This window comes from Panthera tigris, chromosome A1, assembly GCF_018350195.1.
Source record: "Panthera tigris isolate Pti1 chromosome A1, P.tigris_Pti1_mat1.1, whole genome shotgun sequence".
Lineage (NCBI taxonomy): Eukaryota > Metazoa > Chordata > Mammalia > Carnivora > Felidae > Panthera > Panthera tigris.
Window position 1 is genome coordinate 122,052,112 of NC_056660.1, and position 25,726 is coordinate 122,077,837.

The following is a 25,726-nucleotide window of genomic DNA, read 5'->3' on the forward strand; positions in this document are numbered from 1 at the left end:
GGGACAGAGAGAGAGGGAGACACAGAATCGGAAGCAGGTTCCAGGCTCCAAGCTGTCAGCACAGACAGCCCCAACATGGGGCTCGAACTCACAAACCGAGAGCTCATGACCTGAGCCGAAGTCGGACGCTTAACCGACTGAGCCACCCAGGCGCCCCAAGGCATTTAAATAATTATTCTATTCCCTGGCAGGATTTTATGGTAAGCTTTGGATGCTTTTTGTTTCGTGAACTTCACTGACTCTTGTTCACACAGTATGTGTGTTAATTTTGTGGATTTGGATGCAATCCTGCCTCCACAATTTCCTAACGTGTGATTCTTGAACAAATATATAACTTCTCTACACCATCATCCTTTTTTCCCGTACTCGCTGTCCTTTTTAAAAAGTAACAATTTCCGGGGCGCCTGGGTGGCGCAGTCGGTTAAGCGTCCGACTTCAGCCAGGTCACGATCTCGCGGTCTGTGAGTTCGAGCCCCGCATCGGGCTCTGGGCTGATGGCTCGGAGCCTGGAGCCTGTTTCCGATTCTGTGTCTCCCTCTCTCTCTGCCCCTCCCCCGTTCATGCTCTGTCTCTCTCTGTCCCAAAAATAAATAAAAAAACGTTGAAAAAAAAAGTAACAATTTTATTGAGGTATATTTTACATGTCATAAAATTCACTCATTTCAAGGGAACCATTCAGTGATCTTTAGCAATTTTAGGGAGTAGTACAATAATTGCTATAAATTGATTTCTAAATCTTTTCATCCTCCCAGTAGGATTGCTTGTACCCATTTAGAGTTAATCCCATGCCCCACCCTGAGCCCCAGGCAGTTACTAATCTGTTCTCTGTATCTATACACTGGCCCATTCTGGCAATTTCATGTAAGTGACATTACAAATAAGTAATCTCTTGTGCCAGGCTCCTTTTCACAAAGCATTATGTTCATGAGGCTCATCCGTGTTATAGAATGTGCTAGTGGCTCATTCCTAATTAGTGCGGAAATCTATTCCGCTAGATGAATATGCCTCATTTTGTCTGTCCATTCACCAGTTAATGAATAGTTAGCTTTTCTCTAGTTCTTGGCAATTCCAAATAAGGCTGCAACAAATATTTGTGTACAGGTCTTTTCATGGAAATATGTTTTACTTTTCTTGCTTAGATATCTTGGAGTAGAATTGCTAGGTGAAATGGTAGTACTATGTTTAACTTTTTGAGAGACTCACAAACTGCCTTCCAAAGTGATTGCACCATTTACATTTCACCAGAGGTGTATGAGGGTTCCCTTTTCTCTGCATCCTAAACCAACATTTCTTATCATCTCTTATTTATTGTAGCCATTCAGATAGGCATGACATTTGTGATTTTAATTTCCATTTTTCTACTTCCTAATGATATTGACCATCTTTTCATGTGTATTTTCCTTAGTGAAATATCTGTTCATGTCTCTTCCCATTTTTTGATTGGCTTGTCTTATTATTGAGTTGTAATAGTCCTTTGTAAATTCTGGATATAATTCTTTATTGGTTATGTATTTTGCAGATCTTTCCTCCTACTCTGTTGCTTGCCTTTTCATTTTAATGGTGTCTTTTGAAGTGCAAAAGTTTTGAACTGTGGTAATGTCTAATTCATCAATTTTTTAATGGATGGATTCATTTAATTTTTTAATTTTTTAATGTCCAAACACCATTTGTTAAACCAACTCTCCTTTCCCAGTACTTTTGCCAAAAATCAATGGACTATGAAACTTTATCTCTCGACTCATAATTCTGTTCCATTGACCTATATGTCTATCCTATGGCAGTACCACACTGTCTTAACAAGTATAGCTTTATAGGACATTTAGAAATTGGAAAGGTAAAGTCTTCTGGATTTTTCCTCTTCAAAATTATCTTGGCTATTCTAGATATTTTGCCATTCCTTGTAAATTTTAGGAACTGCTTGTCAATTTATGCAAAAAGAAAAAGCTTGTGGCAATTTCATAGGAATTGCCTTGATTCTATAGATCAATTTGGGTATAACTGAAATTTTAGCAATATTTGAGTCTCTCAATCCATGAACATGGAGTATTTAGTTATTTAGAACTCTTTAATTTTCCTAAGCAAAGTCTTGTACAAAATTTCCTAAATTTATTCCAAAGCATTTTATTGTTTTTGAAACTTTTGTGAATGCAGTTGTACTTAATTTCATTTTCATACTGTTTATTGCTTATTTAGAAAAATATAATTGATTTTTGCATATCAATCTAGTACTCTGCAACCTTACATATTTTATTTTTTCTAATAGTTTTTCATGGTTTCCTTATGATTTTCTATGCAAAATCATGTTGTATGTGATTAAAAGTAGTTTTGTTTCCTCCTTTCTGATATGGATGTCTTTTACTGATTTATTATTATTATTATTATTATTATTATTATTTTCTTTTAGCTAGTTACACTGGCTAGAATTTCCAGTACTACACTAAATAGAAGTGACAGCAGATGATTTTGCTTTCCCTCTGATGCTAGAGGTAAAGCATTCAGTCTTTCCCAATAAGTATCATGGTCACTGTAGGTTTTATCACAGATGCTCTATATCAGATTAAGGAAGCTCTCTTTTATTTCAAGTTCATTAAAAGTGTTTATCATGAATCAGTGTTGTATCTTGTGAAATGCTTTTCCTGTATTTATTGGGATGATCATATGTTTTGTCCTTTATTTTATTAATATGTTGTATTATATTAATTGATTTCCAGGTATTAATCTCATTTGGCCATGGTGTAGAATTTTTTTAGTATGTTGATGGATTTGGTTTGCTTTTTTTTTTTTTTTTTTGAGGATTAAACGTGACTCCTTAGGATCAATAAAAATGGGGAAATGATACTATTTACCTCATATGTTTGTAGTAACAAATGTATTAACACACAAAGTACCTAACATGGTATCAGACACATAGTAAAAGTTCAATTAACGGGAACCATGTTGCTTAGACCATTGGCAGTAAATGTCTTCATATAATTGCCTCTTATAAAATAATAGGAAACAGCTGCATAAAATTAATCTGCTTCATACCAGAGCTATATTTAATATTCATGGATGGAAAGAGAAAGGTAATTAAAATAAGAGCTAACAGTTACCCATTACAAGCTATCTTCCAGGCACTGTTTTAAGTACTTAATATATATTAACTCGCTTAATCTTCCCGATATCCCTATGAGGTATGTACCATTATACATGGGGATGGTGAGGGCTTTTCTAACTTGTTCCAGTTATAAAGACATTAAGAGGAAAACCTGGGATTTGGACACAAGCAGTCTGGCCCCAGGGCCATGTTCTTTACTACTATGTTATGTGCCATGTTTTATGCTAATTACTTTACAAACATCATATCTAATATACTCTTTGCCACATGGTATGTAAAATTACTACCAATGTGCAGATATCTTCTCTGAGTTTGTTTCGTTTAACAGATTTGCTCCAAATTCACATGTGATATTTAAGCCCAACCGTAATGACACATATTTTCTAACTGTGTTTTGGGTTTTTAATTAATTCTTCCTTTGATGAATAAATCACTATCTTTTTTTCTTCAAAACCTGAGAACTTTTAGAAGTGATAACTAATGTCAGGAATTCACTTCCCTTGCTTTTCTAGATAATACGAGCAGAACTGACCCTTGCTCAGGTAGAGTCTGAATAGGGATTTGGCCTTAAGCAGCAGGTTTTCCTAGGGTCACATTTTTCAAACTTTTTTGACTGCAACCCCTAGAAAGAAATATATTTTTCATTACAACCCAGTAGATATACCCACAGAGACGCACATTATATTCACAAAAACAAAAGTTTCATAGACAATGTTTAGTCGTACATGTTAACAACATTTTTTTCCTATGCTTTACAGTCTACTTTATTTCTTCAAAAAAAAGTGCTTGTTAGAACCCACAGAACTGATTTCACAACCATTAATGGGTTATAAGCCACAATTTGAAAAACACTGCACTGGAAATATTTTAGATCTCTTCCAATGCTCAGATTCCAGTTTATCTCAAGATGGCTTCCATGAGACACCTTTAGGCATATGAGTGACTTCTTTGAACTTAATTGGTAACCATGCTAATTTCTAAAAATAGAACCTAGGGAATGTATATCAGACACACCCAAAACTTGTGTTTTAACCTTATCTCCTTCCTTTCTTTAGTTCATTTATTAACTTGTTATTTTTCTCTACAACTATTTATAGAGGGTACATTTCAGGCAGTGTCCAGGTACTAAGGAGTCAAGGATGAGTAAAAGCAGGACTGCATCCTGATGGCATTGTGGGAATGAAGACATTCAATTCAAAAGCATACAAGAAAATATTTTCAAATTATGCTAAATTCTGTGAACAAGAATATGGTATTGTATATAACAGGAGGACCTGATTAAATATGGAATGTCAGAAATGTCTCTGCAAGAAGTGTCACTTGGGCTGAGGGTGAAAGATGAAGAGAAAAGAACCAGGCCACTGACAACATCATGAAGATAGGCGCGAGCCACACAACATCACAGTCTTCTAAGGCGGAAGAGAGAATGAACTAGTAGGGGAGGAATGGAAGAGAAAGATCTAAAGAGAAGTCTGAAAAAGTAAACAGAGACACACCATGCAGGATCCTACAGACCATGGAAAGAGGTGAAAGGGCTTTATGAGGCAGGATGATGCAAGACTCATGACATAAAAATAGAACTAGGGTGTAGAGAATGGATTGGGGAGGTCCAAGGTGGTACAGAGAGACCTAGGAAGAGCTATTGTAGTTGTCTGGGTCAAACATGATGGAACAGGGCTAACTAGGTGGTAGCCTTCTGCTACATATTCCAGTGTAGTGCCCTGCACTTATTCCAGTGAGTGCCCTGCAATGCATTTCACATTCATTGGGACCAGACTTAATAATTTTGGAGCTGTCGGCTAAGAAATGAAAGTCATAAAAATGCAACAGCGAGTCTCTGTGATAAATGGGCAAGGCAAAAGAAAGCTCTCACTCTTTTATTAATAAATACCACGATATGAACTTGCATATTCTAGTTATCACCAAACTGTATCATGCCCACCTATTTTCCTGGATATGGTTCTGGAAAATCAAATACTTATCTTCCCTTTCTCTGAGAGTTTTTAAGATCTGTCTGAAGGGCTTCAGATCTCATATGCTGCAGGAGAAACATGATTTAAAAAAAATTTTTTTTTAACATTTTTATTCTTGAGAGAGAGAGAGAGAGCATGCACGCGCGAGTGGGAGAGAGGCAGAGAGGGAAGGAGACACAGAATCCGAAGCAGGCTCCAGGCTCTGAGCTGTCAGAACAGAGCCTGACGCGGGGCTTGAACTCACGAACTGTGAGATCATGACCTGAGCCGAAGTCGGAGGCTTAACCGACTGAGCCACCCAGGCACCCCGAGAAAGATGATTTTTAACAGCCAAAATGACTCCATGATTAAATAAATTTATATTCTTACTGGACAAAGGAAGCATGTTGCCTCTTGCCTGGGCTTCTTCTTTCTTTGATTAATAATCCTTTGCACAGTAGAACACTGTTGCTAACTCGCCATGCCTGGCACCTTTATCAGTCTGTTCTTGAAATAAAAATAACTAAAGTCTCCGTAAAAGCAGTTTGTTCATCAGGGCGAATTTAATAATATCATCGCCCCTACTTAGAGTTAAGCGGAGTGATGGGAGAGGCGTCCTTAGGTATGTCGCTCGGTTTCTCACCTCCACCTGCCTCCCATGGGGAGCCGAACAGTCAACAGCTGACCTGTGTGGTAGCCTGTCCATATAGGCTGTTTCCCTTGGCATCTAGTTATGCTTATGGCTAGTGCTCTCTTCTCCTTTTTTTGATACCCAGGCCTCGCCCATCTTACCACCCCTACCCCACTTGCCTCCTAACCCAACAGACTTGCTCATATCCCATGAGGGATCATCATTTCTGTTTCATTAACTGAGAGCAGCCTAAGGTGCAACAGGTCCCAGGCACGATTAGGTGTTAATTAGCACATCATTACTTACTGGAAGACCTATAAAACACAACAAATACAATGTGTAGTAGTGCAGTGGGAAGCATTGTGAACCAGATGGCAGGGATCCAGGCATCTTTTCTGGTGCTCATTAAACCTACAGCAGGGATGACCAGCAAGTCATGACACTGAGGTAAACAATATCATTTCCAAAAGACAATATGAAAAATTATTCGTTGTCAGATTTTTACAAAACCCTTCCTGTGTTTCTGTCTAAACTCCCTCCCCAAGGGCTTAATTTCTGTCATCTTCTTTGTGAATCAGTCTTCGGTGGTAAACAAAATTTTGTTCATTGGACCAGTAAGCATGAGGGACTTTTAGTCTCCATTAGAATTGTTACTGCCTCAGATTAATGCTTCATTGAGTTTCTCGTTTCTTTTCCTTGCACGTTCCCTCCTTCTTCAGCACAATGATCATTATGTTATGAAGAATAAAAAATACTAAGTACGGTTCTTCAAGTGATTGATATTCTACATTTCTCCTGAGCAAAGAATTTGTCACTAAGAATTAGTCCACATCCCTGGGCACTGCTAGCAGGCACTTACTTCTTTGATTCAAATAAAACTTGGAAATGTGATCTCAGTGACATTATGTCAAAAGAAACATGTCAAAACAGTCCTGATACAGAGAGCTTTATTGTGCCTAGAAACCATGTCTGTGCTTTGAAGGAAACAAAACAAATCATAGCAGCAGGAACACATTTTTACAAGAGGCTCTTTGCAAACAGCAGAGGCCGGTTCCCCTCTCCTGTGTCTCATTTCCTCTTTCGAACTCTCCACCCCATGCTCTTTCAAGTGTGAAGTCCATGCCTGATTCTATGTCCTGCTTAAAACTCTTCAATGTCATCCTGATGCCTACAGCCTCATTTACAGGCACCTGTCATGGGATCTGCCTGGTGTGTTCCTCTCTAGGCTCAAGCTGCCCCATCATACCTGCTGTTAAAGCAAACCCAAACTATTTTCTTTTCCCCACTCACACTATTTTCTTCCCATGCCTGTGCTTAATATGGGCTATTTTTCTCTGTCAAATTTTACTTTTGGACCCGGAAAACTCTTCACCTCTACCATGTATTATTAGGTGTTTGACACTGTGCAAATTACTGGGCCTTGATTTCCTCATCTGTAAAATAGGAGCTTAGGACCAACATTTTGGGGACCACTTTGGGGGTGCCACTTGTAGAAGCATTCTGGGGGTACCACTTGTAGAAGGCTTCAGCACCTGCCCCGGGGAAGTGACTTAATGGAGACATCAGTGGCACTGGCTTTATTTTGTGGTTATTACTGTCACCATCCTTCAAAATGTGACTCAGGTCTTACTTCTGCTGAGAAGCTTTCCCTTACCTCCCCATCCCAAAGACTGAGTGAATTACTTCCTTGTACCATGCATTTACTTTTTTATTGCCCTTTTATATCTTTTTCTTATCATTAATGTGGTACATTATTTGTTATAATGTTGCTGGGTAATGAAGTTGATCGTGTGGAAAATGGGAATGAGAATGGTTCCAGGACACCTTGTAATTCATATTTTATGGACCTACTGCAATAGTGTGTTTAGGATCTGATTGTTACTGGTAAGTGGATGAGTGGAGTTTTCTTTACTTCCTGGGCTTTATAGCTTTGTAAGCTAATAGTTACTGAGTGCTTACTATATGTCAGGCAGGAGACATTAAATGTTATATTTGTTCCTTACTATGATCAGTGTGGTAGATATTGTTATTATTCCCCTTTTTACATGTGGAAACTGAAGGTCGAGGGTCACAGAGCTAGCGATAGACCATCTGCTCCCAGAGCTTGAACTCTTCGGTCAAGAACACTCTGTTCTGACCTATGAGGTGTGATTTGCCTCTGGGCCTCTTTAGCGTGTAAATGTATTTGATACACTTTCATTTCTAATTCTATTCCAGGTACTCCTTCCAAGATGAGGAGGACATGTTCATGGTAGTGGACCTCCTGCTGGGCGGGGATCTGCGTTATCACCTGCAGCAGAATGTCCGCTTCCAGGAAGACACCGTGAAGCTCTTCATCTGTGAGCTGGCCATGGCCCTGGACTACCTGCAGAGCCAGCGCATCATCCACAGGTCAGTTGGGTCCAAGGGGACAGCCTTGAATGTACTGAATGTGCAGGAGAGAATGCACAACCTGGTGCGTCAACAAAGTCCTTGTTGAACATGACAGGTAACCCTCACTGAACTCCTGCAACAGTCCCTTGAGGTAAGTTTATTGTCCCCATTTTGAAGGTTAAAAAAAGATGAGCACATTGAGCTTAATTCACTCAAGGTCACAGTTAGTAAACAATAATACCAGATCAATGAATATTGGCATTAGACAAAAGGTGACATATAGGGATGTATCTCCTTCATTTGGGGAATCTGTGCTAAGTGAAGACAAGCAAATAACACAAGTTGCTATAAACTCAAACAGACAATGGACAGAAAAGGGTAATGCTTTATATTTGTAAAGATATTGGTAGCTTGGTTTATTCATTTCAAGTTTTTATTTGAATTCTACTTAGTTAACATATAGTATAATATTGGTCTCAGGAATAGAATTTAGTGATGCAAAGACATTGGTAGTTTTCATGATGATTTCTTATATAGTATCTTACTTGATCTCTATAATAACTTGTGATAAGTGATCAGAGCAGTTGGACCACATTCAATATGAGAAAACCATGATGTGGAGATATTAAGTTGTCATCTGGTTTATATATGAGAATTTTTTATTAAGTTTTTAATTTTAATTCCTAGATAGTTAACATACAGTGTTATATTAGCTTCAGGTGTACAGTATAGTGATTCAAGGCTTCCATACATTACTCCATGTTCATCATCGAAAGAGCACTCCTTAATCCCCTTTACCTATTTCACCCATCCCCCCCCCCCACACACTTCCCCTCAGATAACCATCAGTTTGTTCTCTATAGTTAAGGGTCTGTTTCTTGCTCTGTCTGTCTGTGCCTCTCTCTCTCTCCCTCCCTCCCTTTTTTCCCCTTTGTTTGTTGTTTTGTTTCTTAAATTCCATATACAAGAGAGATCATATGGTATTTGTCTTTCTCTGACTGACTTATTTCACTTAGCATTATACTCTCTACCTCCATCCATTTCACAGTACTAGAAGTCCTAGCCACAGCAATCAGACAACAAAAAGAAATAAAAGGAATTCAAATTGGTAAGGAAGAAGTAAAACTTCCACTATTTGAAGATGACATGATACTATATATGTAAAACCCTAAAGACTCTACCAAAAAAACTAATAGAACTGATAAATTAATTCAGTCAAGTCGCAAGATACAAAATCAATGTACAGAAATCTGTTGCATTTTATACACCAATAATGAAGAAGCAGAAAGTGAGATTAAGAAAATAATCCCATTTACAAATACAAACAAAAACATTACAACAGGACAATAAAATATCTAGGAATAAACTTAATCAAAGAGGTGAAAGACCTGTACTCTGAAAACTATAAAACATTGATGAAAGAAATTGAAGATTACACAAAGAAACGGAAAGACATTCCACGCTCATGGGTTGGAAGAACAAATATTGTTAAAATGTCTATGCTACCCAAAGCAATCTACACATTAAGTGCAATCCCTATCAAAATACCAACAGCATTTTTCACAGAGCTACAACAAGCAGTCCTAAAATTTGTATGGAACCAAATAGCCAAGAGACCCTGAATAACCAAAGCAATCTTGAAAAAAACAAAACAAAACTTGAACTAACACAATTCCAGACTTCAAGTTCGAATAGAAAGCTGTAATAATCAAAACAGTATGGTACTGGCATAAAAATAGACACAAAGATCACTGGAACTGAATGGAAAACCCAGCAATAAACCCACAATTATATCATCAATTATTTATGAGAATTTTGAACCTAAACACAATCAATGCAACTTCAATTTATAGATGACTTACTATATGCCAGGCACTACTGAGTACTGTCATGTATTATCTTATTAAATTCTGAGAACTCAGGGAAGATACCAAATTTCATCGCAGTATCTCCATTATACAGATGAGAAAACGGTGGCTCAAAGATTTGCCAAGGACACACCAGTGACAAATGACATTGCCAGGATTTAAATCTTGGTCTCTGAACCCCAAGTCAGAGCTCTGTCTGCTCTACCAACTTGCATTAATTACACACGTGATGTGTACACACATCATACACACATTAATACACACATGTCTTAAGTACACATCATTAAGTGAAAAATCAACACATTACTGCCACTGTCTTATTTCTAATCTCTGGTGAATTTGCTAAGTTTTTAAGTAGGATTATGTCTTTACAATTTAGCAAAACTTTGGCTAGATAAAATATTTGCCAACCACTAAATTGACGTTTATCTAAAATTTATCTGGATTAGTGCAGAGCCTGGGGATTAAGATGTATCATCATAATTTATACATTGTCTATGTAGGCACTATGGAACAGTCTGTGTGTGCATGTGTGGCTTTGGCCCTGTATACTTAGATAGCCATTGTTTAATTTCCTGTCTTTCTGAGGACGTATTTGTGCTGGAAATGGGCTCTTCAGGCAACAGATGAACACAAAGCAGGCCAGTTGATCATGTAGGATCTTGGAAGTAAATGAACACACCTGGTGTTTGTCAGTAACTGGGAACCCTGTTCATAAGCAGACTTTCTCCCATACTGACTTTCTGGTCCCTCATAGTTCTTTCGGAGGAGAAATTTTTCATATTTGTAGTCTAAAGTGTCCCTCGCAGAGAATTTATGCTCATTCAGAACTGGGTGAGCAGACCCAGAATTTCCAACTCACAATCTGCTTGGGGTGCTGACATTCTAGATCTCAGGAAGGAGACAGGTACTATGGGAGCCAGCATGGCTATGAGCACCTTTTAACTTTTTTCTTCCCCTGTTTGAATCTGGGTTCTGTGCCTTCTTTCTCTGGGCTTCATTTTCTGTCATCACAAGTCAAGATTCTTGGAGCACTTTTGCCCTATGCTTAAAAAAGTGTTCCAAAAGAAATCCAGGAGAAAAACAAACAAACCAGAAATGTCAAAATGATATGTAATCCCAAACATTGCTATTTTTCACTTCTCTCCCTTGCTCTTTATTGCCCCCATCATCATTTTACTACTTAAATAGAAACCAAGAATTAACTTTCTGCCTTTTGCCCTTTACACACACACACACACACACCACATACACACACACACACATACACACACACACACACACATAATTATTCCTTCATGCCTGTCCTGAGAAGAGCCTCTTAGTACTGAAGTGTCCCCTCACCATGGTAAACGAATGCAAGGCAAACACAGTGACATTTTGAGCACTATATTAAAATGACCTCCTCTTAAGGGCAGAAAATAATTCAGGTGTATTTCCATTGCCTGTAAGGCTCCACCCCACCTCCCGTGTGTTATATTTGATAGGTACCCGTAGCATTTTGTACCTCTCCTGAGGAGCTGTGACATTTTTTATGTATAATTAATGAATATCTGCGGCTCTACTACACTGTAAACTTCATGAGCTAGGCCATGTGTGTTTTGCTTTTCATTGTATAACCAGCATGCAGCAAAAATAGAAGGGAACGAACACTGCCAAGACCATACAAATGATTGACTAAAAGCCAGGTTTGTGAATAACAAAGACAAAATTAAAATACAAGGTATTAAAGCCAAAAATTTCAGACCTACCTTAGTCGTCACATGGGGTATCCATATCATTTGTCATCCAAACCAGGGTACTCCTGAGAATAAAAGGAGTCATTATCAATAATTATGCTTGAGCAACAGGCAAAATCCATAAATGTTCTGGGAAAAAATTAGGACATGCATCCACATCATTAAGGCTTTTCAAGACAGTAGTGACCAAATAAACATGTTAATTATGAGAGTGCTCTAATAACCGTGGCTTTCTGCCCCCAGAGTACCAAATATCAAGTTGAAATGTTGTCAAGAGGCTTGAAAAACATTTGTCTGTAACAACGGAAGACCCAGAAACAGTGTTCCTTTGTCTAAGGCGTTAAAAGGATCATAATGATGGCACTCTGAGGCAAGGGCTCATGGGGCAGAGTTAAAAGCGTGAAAGCAACATAGAAGAAGAGAAGGCTTGTGAGCACTTCAATTCTCTTTTTAAAATCTTCCTTTAAAAGAATCCATAAAATTTACACTGGATTTGATGGAATCTAAGATCACAAGGCAAAACATCTTTCGGCTACTTAGAAATTTGTTTATAAGACCCATCCTGAATTCCGAGTTATTACAGTGTGGATGAAGGAAATAATATCAATGAAAGTCAGTAGATTCCTAAGACAAGGAAACCCCATCTGCATATATAAAATATGTGACTTCCTAATTTCAGACTGGAACCATCATTTTGTTTCTGGACATGGTAGATGATTAGAATTATCCACAGCAGTCAGCAACTACGTGTGGAAGAGTAGCAGTGGGCTGCCATTTACTTAGGGGTTCCTGGGGACCAGGTGGTCTGCAGAACACATGTTGTGAATTATTTTCCTTCATCTGCTCACAACCAGGAGGCTGAGGATGTCATTGTCCCCATTTTACAGCCAAGGAGACTGTGGTTTAGGAAGACAGACGAAGCAACTTGCCCAAAGTCATATGGCTAGCAAGTGTAGGTAGGCATCATTGAAGGAAATGCAGAGATCTTAACCATTCTCCATACTGCTGATGGTAAGCATAATTGTGGCTCTGAGGAGAGCATGGTACAAGGTGAGGCATGGCCGCTGCCTTTAAGTCTACACTCTGACTGCATGGGCCAAGATGGGACACAGGGAACCAAATGACGAGAGAACAGCATACAACTAGAAGCTAAAATGTGTGAGAAAGACTGAAGTACTTCAGACGAGATGATGTTTTGGGTTACAAAACAATGTTTGTTTGTTTAACTAAACATTTATTTTTGAGAGAGAGAGAGAGAAAGAGAGAGACAGAGCATGAGTGCATGAGAGGGGGAGGGGCAGAGAGAGGGGGACAGAGGATCTGAAGCAGGCTCTGCATTGACAGCTGAGAGCCCCACACGGGGCTCAAACTCACAAACCACGAGATTATGACCTGAGCTGAAGCTGGATGCTCAACCAACCTAGCCACTGGGGCGCCCTCAAAACAATATTTTTTGAGAGTTCAGAGGATTTTAAAGGGATTTTAATGACCAAAGCAGAAAGAAGAGTCCAGTCCACATAAGTGGAACTGTACTATGCTGAATAAAAGCACTCTTATCTCCCTGATTTACATAGCATGGTCTCTGTTTTTAATTTTTTCTTCATGTTGACTTTACTGCCAGCAATGTCTAGTTTATTTTTTTTAATATCATTAATCCTGTTTCTTTCATAAATTCCCAGAGAGACATAAAGGGGGTTTTGTTGTAGTTTGTGGATTTTTTTAAATCCACAGGCATTAATTTTTTGTAGTTTCCTAAGTATGTATAATACTTAGCTACTTGTCCTCAATTTTAGAAAATTTCTTTTCTGCAGTTGTTGTGAAAGACACCTATTGCACAATAACCATTAATTTTGAATTGTGTAATTAGATAATTTTCTTATTAGCAAGAAGTCAAACATTTTCCATGAGGATAGCTTGAAAATCAGCATTAGTTTCCAAATATGGCCAGTTTCTAGTTCAGTATTCTCCCTAACTTACATTAAATCAGTGAATGAAGATTTTAAAATGTAGACACAGTGATTATTTGCTTTTATTAAGAAAACATGGAAAATAAAACTCATTACATTCCTTCCTATGAAGATAGTACCATTTGATTTGTTGATTGCCACAGTCTCTCCAATGAATAATGTGATGGAAAGTAATTATTAGGGTCCAAAGACAAATTTGTATTCACTCCCTGGTCAGATGTTAAAGACAACTCAAATACAAATCCACACTAATAAAGTGAATTGTACAGGAAAATTCAAGAGTAAGTCATCTTGGATCAAAATACCATTTGTGAGGGAATATTTGATTGTTTTTTCCTCTTTGTAAAAATTATCCCACCCAGTCTAATCAAGTTATATATATATATTCCCTACTTTCTGAATCCTATAGGAATGCAATAAAACTCTAATTAGGCAATTTGTATAGATAGCTACAAAAGGGCAAAGAGTTGCAAACATTTCATCTCTGATTACAGATATATTGAAGTAGGAATAAAAGAAGGGTCAACTTCCAATTCAGTCAGGATGTTGGCAGAATTCATTTCCTTGTGGCTGCAGGACTCATGGTAGCTTGTTTCTTCAAATTCAGTGAGGAGAGCAAAACTCTAGAGTGAGTCTGCTAGAAAGGCAGAGCATATAACACTGAATGACCATTACATATTAGAACACAATCACAGGACTGACATCTCATCATCTTTGCTACATAACGTTGGTTAGAAGCAAGCCATACAACCAGCCCACACTCAGGGGCTGGAGATGATACAAGACATAAACACCAGGAAGTGGGAATCATGGGAATCACAATAAAGCCTGTCCACCATACTTCCTCTAAAGAAGTTGTACTGTACCAGATTCTGACACCAATTTCTTCTATGACCTTAAACATAGCCCCAAACTTCCCTGTCAAGGAAGATGTGGGGAGGTTTGACTAAATGATCAGGAATGATCCCTTCATACCTAAGGGTCTAGGATGATTTTCCTCTTAGCCCTGGTAGGATGCTCTTCAACGTGTGATCTCATTGTTTCTTTGCTCTCTACCACACACTCATTTATCCCCAAGAAGGCGGCATGACCAAAATGCACTGTCTAAAGAGCCTGTGACAATGAGGAGTGATAAACAGCTATTAGCATACTCATCAATTAAGGTCTTATTTGCAGTTGAGTTGTGAACCAAAAGTATTTGTCTTAACCAAGGTCTTTAGTTTGTTACTGGCAGAGCTTTCTTGGCTGAGATTTCCCCTTTTTGTCTGACTCACACACACTGTACTATCTTGGAAGTTACATTTTATTTTCTTAAGATGATAGTGCATAGGAAAAAAAAACTAACATCTTTCTGAAGCTAATCATTTTAGTCAATGATCACTGAGTGACAGATGAATGAACTTGCCAACTTAGTGACATCCCCAGCTTTCTGAAGCCTGTGGGAGTGACTCAACTAGAGAGATGTTTTTCTAATGTCAAAAGGTGCCTACTCCTTTCTGTTCACCGACAGTTTTTAACCATTTAATGTGTACTACAAAGTACATGTATCATCTTCTTAATGACTTATGAAGAGCTGTCATTTATTGTTCACATACCACTGGCCACCGTGATAATAAGTATTTTGTATACTTGGTCTAATTGGATAGTCAACAGTGCTATGAAGGAGTTGAATAACTTGCCTAATATCATATAGTTAGTGTACTAAGGCCAGATTCAAAAGTAGGACTATGTGATCCAAAGACCTTGCTCTTAATGTAGGCCCCTTTATTTTCACTCATATGAAAATAGTAGGATACCCTCAAGATCAGATGAGCTATTTACTGCTATTTACCCAGTAGCAACAAACATTGGTTTTGATACACATTTTTAGTTGGTATGGGTTATGGGTTAAGTTGTATCTCCCCCAGAAAGATATGTTGAAATCCTAAATCTGAGTACCTCCAGAGGTGACCTTATTAGGAAATAGAGTACAGAGGTAATCAAGTAACACTGAGTTCTTTAGGGTGTCCCTCGTCCAATGTAAGTGGTGTTCTTATCAAAAAAGGAAATTTGGGCAGAGAGGGAAGATGATGTGAAGGACACAGGGAGAACACCATGTCAAGATAGGGAACTGGAGTGGTGCATCTTTAAGCCAAGAAAGGCCCAAGACTGCCAATAACAGCAAACCAATAGAAGCTATGGAGAAGCAAGGAAGGATTCTCACCTACAGGTGTCAGATGAGCTTGGGCCTGGTACCACCTTGATTTTGAACTTGTATTCTCCAGAACTTGAGACAATAGATTTCTGGTGGTTTTTTTTAAGCCACTCAGTTTGTGGTACTTTGTTGTAGCAGCCTTAGCAAACTAAGTATGGTTTTATAGTTTTCTTAGCTGCTCAAATTTCAGTCTTCGCATGTAGCAGGTACTTCTCAGAACAGCTTCTATCCTCACTCTTGATACACTGCTTCAACTATATGATGGGATTGGGGCACCTGGGTGGCTCAGTCCATTCAGAGTCTGACTCTTGATTTCGGCTACGGCCATAAACCCATGGTCATGGGATCGAGCATAGAACCGGCTTAAGATTCTCTTTTGCTCTCCCTCTGCCCCTCTCCTTCACTCACATGCTTGCTGTCTCTCTAAACAGACACACACACACACACACACACACGCGCACATGGGATTGAAGACAAGATAAAAGAAACTTATTAAAATTGCTTGTGAAATTAGGGTAACCCAAGAGAATATTCAGTAAGTCAAATCCATTACCTTTAGTATATGGTAAATTATTTTATGTTGCCCAGAGACTATCTGTGGCTTTCTTATAACGTTTCTCTGGCCCAAGGTGTTTTGTTTTGCTTTCTAAGCATCTGTAAGGGATGGTAAATCTTTTCCTTTTTTTTTGAGAGAGAGAGAGAGAGTGCACATGGGTGTGCAGGCAGTGTAGAGGCAGAGGGAGAGACAGAATCTTCAGCAGGCTCCACATTGAGCATGGAGCCTGACACAGGGCTTGATCTCACAAGCATGAGATCATGACCTCTCAAGAGTCAGACACTTAAATGACTGAGCCATCCAGGCACCCTTAAATCTTATTCAATTTGTCAAAGCAGTATGTCCAGTATGAGAAAATTACAAGTCGAAAAAAATGGTTGCTTAACTGAATGGTTTTATATGTTGCCCCTGATATTGGCTTTCTTTTCAGTGTATTGATATTTGCTGTTGCACTCCCTCTCTGACCTCCCCAACTCATGCTGTCTCTCTCTCTCTCAAAAGTAAATAAACATTAACAAAATTTTTAAAAGGGGCACCTGGGTGGCTCAGTCAGTTAAGCATCTGACTTCAGCTTGGGTCATGATCTCATGGTTCATGAGTTCGAGCTCCATGTCAGGCTCTGTGCTGACAGTACAGAGCCCAGAGTCTGCTTCAGATTCAGTGTCTCCCTCTCTCTTTTCCCCTCCCCTACTCATGCTCTGTCTCTCTCTCCCTCTCTGTCTCTCTCTGTCTCTCTCAAAAATAAACGTTAAAAACTATATATGTGTGTGTGTGTGTGTGTGTGTGTGTGTGTGTGTGTGTGTGTGTATTTGATGTTGCAGTGGGAGCACAGATTTTGGTTTCAGGTGGCCATTTTGTGTGGAATGGTTAAGAAAATGCCCTTTTTTTTTTGTTTGTTTTGGTGTATCTTCTCTTCAGTAGACCGTAAGCCTTGCAAATGTTCTCTTTTTCTAGCTCTTCTCTCACAGCAGAAGGGCCACTTGAGTCTCAAAAACAAAACGGCAGTGAAGTAATGAGGGTATTAGGTTGATATGTTCTACTCAGCACCTGCTCCCGAGCTAACAAATAATGAATGAGCATGAATAACACATTGCAAAAACAGGAGAATCTTCCTTCTTTGTATTAGGCATCAGGCAATTTCAAAAGGAGCTTTGTAACTAACCTTCTCACATAAGACCACCCATTTGTGAAAACCCATGTGACAAAGGCAGAGAACCGCTCATTTACAGGTTAACATTTAACTAGCCTGAACTGTGCTTTTAATAATTTCTATAAGGTTAAGAGTTTCATTAACATGCAACCTGTGAATTGGTCCAAATTAAAATTTACTTTGGTTACACACGTGTTGGTGCAAAGCGTTCTGGAAGCCTTCATCATTTAACACATAGTATCGATCACTTATCTGTGTGTCAGGCACATAGCTCTTGAATAGAGCTTTGAAGAATAAAAATATATTTTTTTTGTCCTCCTAAAGCTCAGAGTTTAGTTGAGGAGACAAAGAACAAGGAACCAAATACGTAAATAATCATGTTAGTTACAGATTGCCTTTAGTGCTTCATGGGAAATGAACCATGGATCTAAGAGAGTATACCTTCGGGGTAGAGGCTGCCTTATGCATTAGTATGGTGCTCAAAGAAGGCTAGTCCACAGGTGGCCTCTGAACCCATACTAGCGGGACAAGCAACTCTAAGGTGGAAATCTGTTCTGTCCTGGAGTGGAACAGTGGTCGTTGTGGCTGGAACAGGTGAGAAAAGTGGAGAGAGGTTCAAGAAGCAAGAAGACAGGTGAGCCAAGGCCCGATCAGCTCAGCATGTTCAAGCAAACACCGTAGCTCACTGTTACTTCTTGTTTGTACTTTAGAGAAAATACAAAGCCAGTGAGGCAGGAGGACATATTTGAATTTGTTATCAGTTTGGAGATACGAGTACAGCATTCACAGCGAGTGGTAAGAAAATCAGGATGGAAATGGTAAAGAATGGGATACACTAGCTATTCTAGATATTAGGGAAGAAAGAGCCTGCAGATTTGGAGTCCAAGTTGCTCACTCTGTAGATAATGGATTGGCATACTTTTTCTGAGATTTTTTTCTGATTTGTAAAATAGCTTGAATCATGTCATGTATAATACGGCCAGAAAAATACGAAAAGCTCCTATTATAGTGCTTGGGAAAACAGAAGTGGCTAATGAAGGGAAGCCAGACTGTTTTCCAGACAGATGTACAACAACTCAAGGCCAAACCACAGGATATTAGAGGCGAAGGTTAGCTTAGAAATCAAGTCCTACCTCCACACAAAGGCAGCTACTTTTCTGCAACCTCCCCAACAAGAAACTGTCTTCCTAGCCAGAAATGGGATTTGGTCCCATTTCAGAAATGGGATACTCGCTGCTACATAAAGTAGTTCGTTTCATGTTTAGACACACCTGATTATCAAAAACTTCTTCCTCCTATTGATTGACAGCCTCGTGATTCTGCTGCTGCCCATGGGAGCTTTACTAAGTAAGGCCTTAAGTCAGACAGGGCTTCTGTTTAGTCATCACTTGCTGGTACTGCAATACTGGTCCTTTATCGTGGCCTCCAAGATTCTTACTGGTCAGTGGCCTGTTCTGATTAGCCAATGTTTGTTCTTTGTGAAGTATTTCGAATATTCACCTCTGTTGTCAGGTAACCTGGAGTCCTGACTCTTCTCATAACAGCAGCTTAGCTCTCTGTGCTTCTGGGGGTCCCATCTATGAAACAGGGATAATAATTGTGCCCACGTGACAAGGTTGTTTGAGAATAATACAGCATAAAGCACTTGAAGGGCTTATCCTGGTTTCTCATGTGTTGCATTACATGAAATCTAGCATCATCAGTATGTCCTGCTGGTTTGGTGATAGTTGAAAACAACTATTCATCAGCTTAACATCACTTTCCGACCATCTAGTCCTTCCTACACTGGACGTTTCCTAATCATTTGCTCAATGTTTTCTGACGGTTGAATAATCACTATGTGCAGACTAATGTTCTTGGTGCTTACGTGCCTCATCTCATTAAATCTCCACAGCAATCCTACAGAATTGTTACTGTTCTCGATTTACAGATTCAGGCATCTGAGTCTCAGAAGTCTGTTTATAATCTTTTACTGAAGAAGCTAAAGTTTTTCTGAAGGCCCTTATGGTAGTATCTGTATTAGGTCTCATTGACCATACTGGCTCCTCCCCAAATTAAGGGAAGCTGTGACAGGGGAACTAGATTCTCATGATTTATTTATGCCAATCATCCCTCTACCTGGGACTGGGTGTGTTACTGCCAAATTGGGGTTCGATTATCAAGGGAGAAGATGGGACTAATTTCATTATCTCCTATAGCTAGGCAGCGTGACAGGGTAGAAAAGAGCAGAGATGTTGGCACCAAATGGCCTGGGCCTGAATTCTAGCCCGGTCATGTATGACTGTGGCCAGAGAGGATATTTTCAGCTCTGGAGCTGAAATGGAGCAAATTGCTTTTTGCCTCAAAATGAATATTCCTTTACTTTATTTAACTTAAACACAAACGGGGGGCCTGGGTGGCTCAGTCAGTTAAGCATCCTACTTTGGCTCAGGTCATGATCTCACAGTTTGTGGGTTTGAGCCCCACGCTAGGCTCTGTGCTGATAGCTCAGAGCCTGGAGCCTGCTTCAGATTCTGTGTCTCCCTCTCTGTCCCTCCCCTGCTCATGATCTGTGTCTCTCAGAAATAAATAAAAGCATTAAAAAAGAAAAAACCCTTCATGACAGTTACGATCAATAGATGAACACTTTTTGGTCTCTCTTACTTTGGTACACTTTTTCCCTTCCTCTTACTAGTACATTTCTTTCCCTAAAATCTCTTTGGATTAAGGCAAAGACCCAGGAGACCCAAGTTCAGGCCGGCCACTATAGTTGGGGGATTTGGTTCAGGTCCTTAACACTGTGTCCTAGCTTACCTGGTTGTAGAATGGGTAAATATGGCCTAGGTTTCTATCTGTGTGAATCAAATTGAATAATAGCAGTGAATGAGCATTGACTAATGCTAAGCAGCAAGGCAAGAATCCTTGTCATTAAACATTCTGCCTGTGAGGACTGCAAGTTGGCTAAAAATCTCCAGTGAGTGGGATGGTATACTTGTCAAACAGGAGGATCTGTACTGTTGAGTCTGTACCATCAGGATAAGCGTGATTCACCTTCCTAGAACAACAGATTTACTCCACAGTAAGACATGAAGAACTTTACTTTTACATTAAAAGAGGTATGGGTAACTTGTAGAGTAGGGTGGAAAAGATAAATGATTTTCAAATATACAATAGAAACTATGAAAAAAAATTAAACTTGCTGCAGGCTAATTTGAGCCACATGACAGACCCCCAGGTATAGGAGGACATTCTTCTCTCTCCCTAGGAGGAGTAAAATATAAACATTTGAGACATAAACCAAGATTGCACCTCACAGTCTCTGGTCATACCCCAGCTCTAGCATATAATCTTGGGCAAGTAATTTAAACTCTCTGAGCTACCCCTTCTTCATCTGCAAAAATGGGTGTAATATCTAAGTTAGGGGGCTGTTGTCAGCAATAAAAGATATTCTGTCTAGGGACACCTGACTGGCTCAATTGGTTAAGCCTCTGATCTCGGTTCAGGTCGTGATCTCGCGGTTCATGAGCTTGAGCCCCGTGTCTGGCTGTATGCTGACAGCTCAGAGCCTGGAACCTGCTTTAGATTCTGTGTCTCCCTCTCTCTTTGCCCCTCCCCACTTGCTCTCTCTTTCTCTCTCTCTCAAAAATAAATAAACATTAAAAAAATTTTTTTAAAGATATGTTGTATATCAAGTTGCTGCCGCAGCATGGACAATAAATGGCAGCTAGAACCATTCTATTACTCATGGGAAGTAGAGCAGATTTGACAAATTTTATTTTCAACTCTTCTCAGACACCCTCCTCAAAGACCCTCCTTTTCAACAGCACAGACACTTGTAATTAAAGAGTTGGCCTCATGCTCGGAACCTATTTGCCCTCCTAGTTAAAATAACCGAGTGAGCAATAGTGGAAAAACCATGAAATTTAAATGCAATCTCTGCCATTTATGAGCTGTATGACTGTAGGTAAGTCAGGGAGCTGGCTTTTAGGGAACCTCTGTGAGAAGCTTGGGTGGCTCACAGAAGGTCAGGGCTCAAAGGTTTTTGAAAGGTCAGGTGGGAAGGTTAGTTCCTCTGTTGCACTACACCCTTGCTATATTGCTGCCAAACACTTATCCAGCCTCCGTGACAATATCCACATTACATTTTAAGATTTCGTGATAGTTCACGCCAACTTTGGAAGTGTCTAACTATTAAGAAGTTCTTTCTGAGAGGCTGGCTTAAGTGCTTATTTGTAACTCCCTCAACTGGTCTCTAGTGAAGAACTGTCATCTTTTTTCACCAAAGGGTCCATTAACATCTGGTCCCTACTGCCCTTCCCCATTACCAGAGAAACCTATCTTCCTTGGGTGAATGCCTTGACAAGTCAGTTAGGTTGTGGGGATTGGAGAAGAGTCAGATGCTGGGATGGGGGTCTAGTGCTCTAGCTTGTGTTGTGCTAAGTGGACATATAAGCTAAATTATTACGGACAACGGAGAAGTTCAGCAGTCATGGGAGAAGACACCTGAGAGAAGAAAGATATGGTGAGTGTACTATTATCCTGAACGGCACTTTGAGAAAACAAACACAAATTCAAAAAGGGATCCTGTATCACATTTTTATGGATGGTAAAATCACTGCCCTCAGCTCCTGATTAATATATAATTGCATTATATGTTAATGAAATGAATAAATGAACAGCAGTGCTATCTATGAAAAACCAGCACACCCAAAATGAATATGCAAACAATGTATATGTACATATACATATATTTATTATTACAGAATATATTTGTTTTTTTTTTTTAATTTTTTTTCAACGTTTTTTATTTATTTTTGGGACAGAGAGAGACAGAGCATGAACGGGGGAGGGGCAGAGAGAGAGGGAGACACAGAATCGGAAACAGGCTCCAGGCTCCGAGCCATCAGCCCAGAGCCTGACGCGGGGCTCGAACTCACGGACCGCGAGATTGTGACCTGGCTGAAGTCGGACGCTTAACCGACTGCGCCACCCAGGCGCCCCAATTACAGAATATATTTGTAACTCATATTCCCTCAAACAAACTGTGGGAAATGCTGGAGTTGAACAAAAACAAAAAAAAAGCAGGCAGAAAGTTGCTAAAGAATAAATCTTAAAAATGCTCATCATAGTAAGAAAACAAACAAACCACTGTAACTATGTGCGGTGATGGATACTAACTAGACTTATTGTGGTGATCATTTCACAATATATCTAAGTATAGAATCATTATGTTATATACCTAAAACTAATATAATGTTGTATGTCAATTATATCTCAATTTAAAAATGAAATTTAAATTTTTTTAATGTTTATTTTTGAGAGAGGGAGAGGGAGAGACAGAGCATGAGGGGGGAGGGGCAGAGAGAGAGGGAGACACAGAATCTGAAGCAGGCTCCAGGCTCCGAGCTGTCAGCACAGAGCCCAACACGGGGCTCGAACTCACAAACTGCGAGATCATGACCTGAGCCAAAATCTGACACTCAACTGACTAAGCCACCCTGGTGCCCCTAAAAAACATGAAATTTAAATTAAAATAAAATAGAATCCACCAGTTAGTAAGAAAGAAATGGAGGATGTACCTGGCCCACAATCTCATTCCAGCACTCTTCACTTCTGCCGCCTCTTCTAAACTACATGTTTCTGCTTACAATCATCCCTTACATCCTTCTATCCCCATCTCACTTGTTTCTTAACATAGGTCTGTTTATGTGATCAATAGGCTTTGTGTGATGTCTTAAATAATATATTATAGAATCGTATGTATAATATTTTTTCCCACTCAAGAACTTAGAGAGGACCCAATCTAAGAGCTCATTATGTAACAAAGAATGAAACCCGAAGTGTAGACCTGTCAGAAAGCCATGGTCACTGAAGGGGTTGATTGTGGTTCGGATACACTGATTTTCTTGCTCCCTGTTCTCACAATACCCCATATAGGATTGCAGGGTGAACAACTTGATTCCAGGGTAGGTGCAGTGAAGGGATGTAATTAGCCTATTAAGCTCTACTAATGTCTTGTAAAGTCATTCAAGTGAGAACAGAAGATCTATCAGTACCGCCTTGGACCCTGCCACAGGGAGCATTGTATTTCTACATTACTATTTATAGTTCCCACAGTAGGCATCAGCTGATTCAGCCTTTTCTATTTCATCAAATCAAGACACAAAGAAGAATTTCTACAGAATGTGTGTATCCCTAGACCTGAATTTTATCACCCCAAAATTCTGTAGCTCCTCTCTGAAATCATGGACTCTGCAGAAATCACTTCTTTCTTCTCTTTACTGTAATATACAAAAATGATCATTGTATTTATGATGCATAGAGAAAGGGGGCTTTTTTCTCTTATTCTTTAAAAGATACTTACTTATTTTGAGAGAGAGAGAACACAAGCAGGGGAGAGACAGAGAGAGAGGAGACAGAGAATCCCTATTCGGAGCTAGATCCCACAAACCGTGGTATCATGACCTGAGCCAAAATCAAGAAGGGGATGCTTAACCAACTGAGCCACCCAGCCACCCATCCTCTCTCTCTTCTTAAGGGGAAAAGAGATGTATGGTTTATTATTCCAGAAGTTTGAGAAGGCAAGGGACTTGTTATGACCAATATTTACTTAAGCCCTTGCTTTCTTTTGAGCACTTTTATGTGCCTGGGAGCTATAGCATTGAACAATACAGAAAAGATATCCTTTCCCAGAGAACTTGCATTCCAATGGAGGTAGAAAAACCATAAATAAATAAGAAAACAGTACTGTGCTGAACATAAGATGGAGGTGAAGAGATAAGGACGGAGGGAAGGCTACTGTAGATTGAGTGGTCAGGAAAGAACCTTGGAGGAGATGATGTTTTGCCAGAGATCTGAAATGACAGGAAGCGCCAAGCCAAGTGAAGGTCTAGGAGAACAGGACTGCAGGCAGAGGGGGCCATCTGTGCAAAGGAGACCAGGCCAGACCAGTGCAGCTGGAGCATGGTGTGTGGCAGGGAGAGGATGCTATTACGTGTAGCTCAGGGCTGTGCGGGGCTAGAACACGTAAAGGGCATATATGCCAGAGGTAAATGGTTTGGATTTTATTCCATGGAGGTTGGGAGCCAGAGAATGTCGTGCAGGGAACATGTGTGTAATGAAAAACACCACTCCGGGTGGTATGTGGTCAGTGGATCGTCAGGAGACAATAGGAGAAGCAAGAAGAAGGTACTGCTGCAGTGCTTCAACTGACAGATGATGATGGTGGCAGTGGAAATGGGAATAATATTTATTTATTTAAGTTTATTGTCCACAAAAAATACATCAAGTAAAAGCTATCATTTTAACTGTTTTCAAGTGACAGAGTACATTCACACTGTTGTACGGCCATCACCATCCATCTCTAGAACTTCCTCATCATCCCAAACTGAAACTCCATATACATTCAACATAAGTTAACATTTATGTTCTCTTCACCCCAGCCCTTGGTAACCACCGTTGTCTTTTCCGTCTCTGTCAATTGGACTATTCTAAGTACCTCACGTAAGTGGAATCATACCATGTTTCTTCTTATGTGTCTGGCATATTTCACTTAGCATATAATGTCTTCAAGGTTCATCTGTGTTGTAGCATGATCAGAATTTCATTCCTTTTTAAAGCTGAACTCCATTGTATGTATACACCACATTTTGTTAATCCATTCCCCCATAGATGGATATTTGGTTTGTTTCTACATCTTGAGCACTGTGAATAGTGCTGCTATAAACACAGATATACAATTATCTGTTCAAGTCTGCTTTTCAATTCTTTGGGGTATATACCCATAGAAAGAGAATTGTGGGATCATATGTTAGTTTCCCAGGTTTAATTTTTTAAGGAACCACCATACTGTTTTCAATCATTCCATTTCAAAGGTACAGTTATCAAGAGTTGTTGAAGGACTGGTGTTATGAGTTAAAAAAAAGAAAAGAATTAAGAGTGATATCAAGATATTCAGTTTTACAATGGGAGAATTATGGACTAGGTACTAGGGTAAGGAATTCTGGAATAAGAGGGTTTGGGTGGTTATGTGGGAGGTGCGCAAATATCAGAGGTTCTCTTTAAAACATGTTATATTTATCATGGCTGTTAGACATACAGATGGAAACATCAAGCAGCAAGTTTGGTATATTATTAATCCAGAATTCCAGGGTCAGTGATGGATGTCAGATATGTATAGTATATATATTTTATTTATATATACAATATATATTTATTATA

General features: G+C 39.4%; 1 protein-coding gene across 2 annotated transcripts in view; it reads left to right on the plus strand.

Moving 5' to 3' along the window:
* STK32A (serine/threonine kinase 32A) overlaps positions 1-25,726 on the plus strand; it is a 133,824-nt gene that overhangs the window by 58,646 nt on the left and 49,452 nt on the right. For both annotated transcript variants that reach the window (XM_042986632.1, XM_042986640.1), the window contains exon 5: positions 7,898-8,071. In XM_042986632.1, coding sequence (XP_042842566.1) covers positions 7,898-8,071 — 174 coding nt within the window. The remainder of the gene's footprint in view (positions 1-7,897; positions 8,072-25,726) is intronic.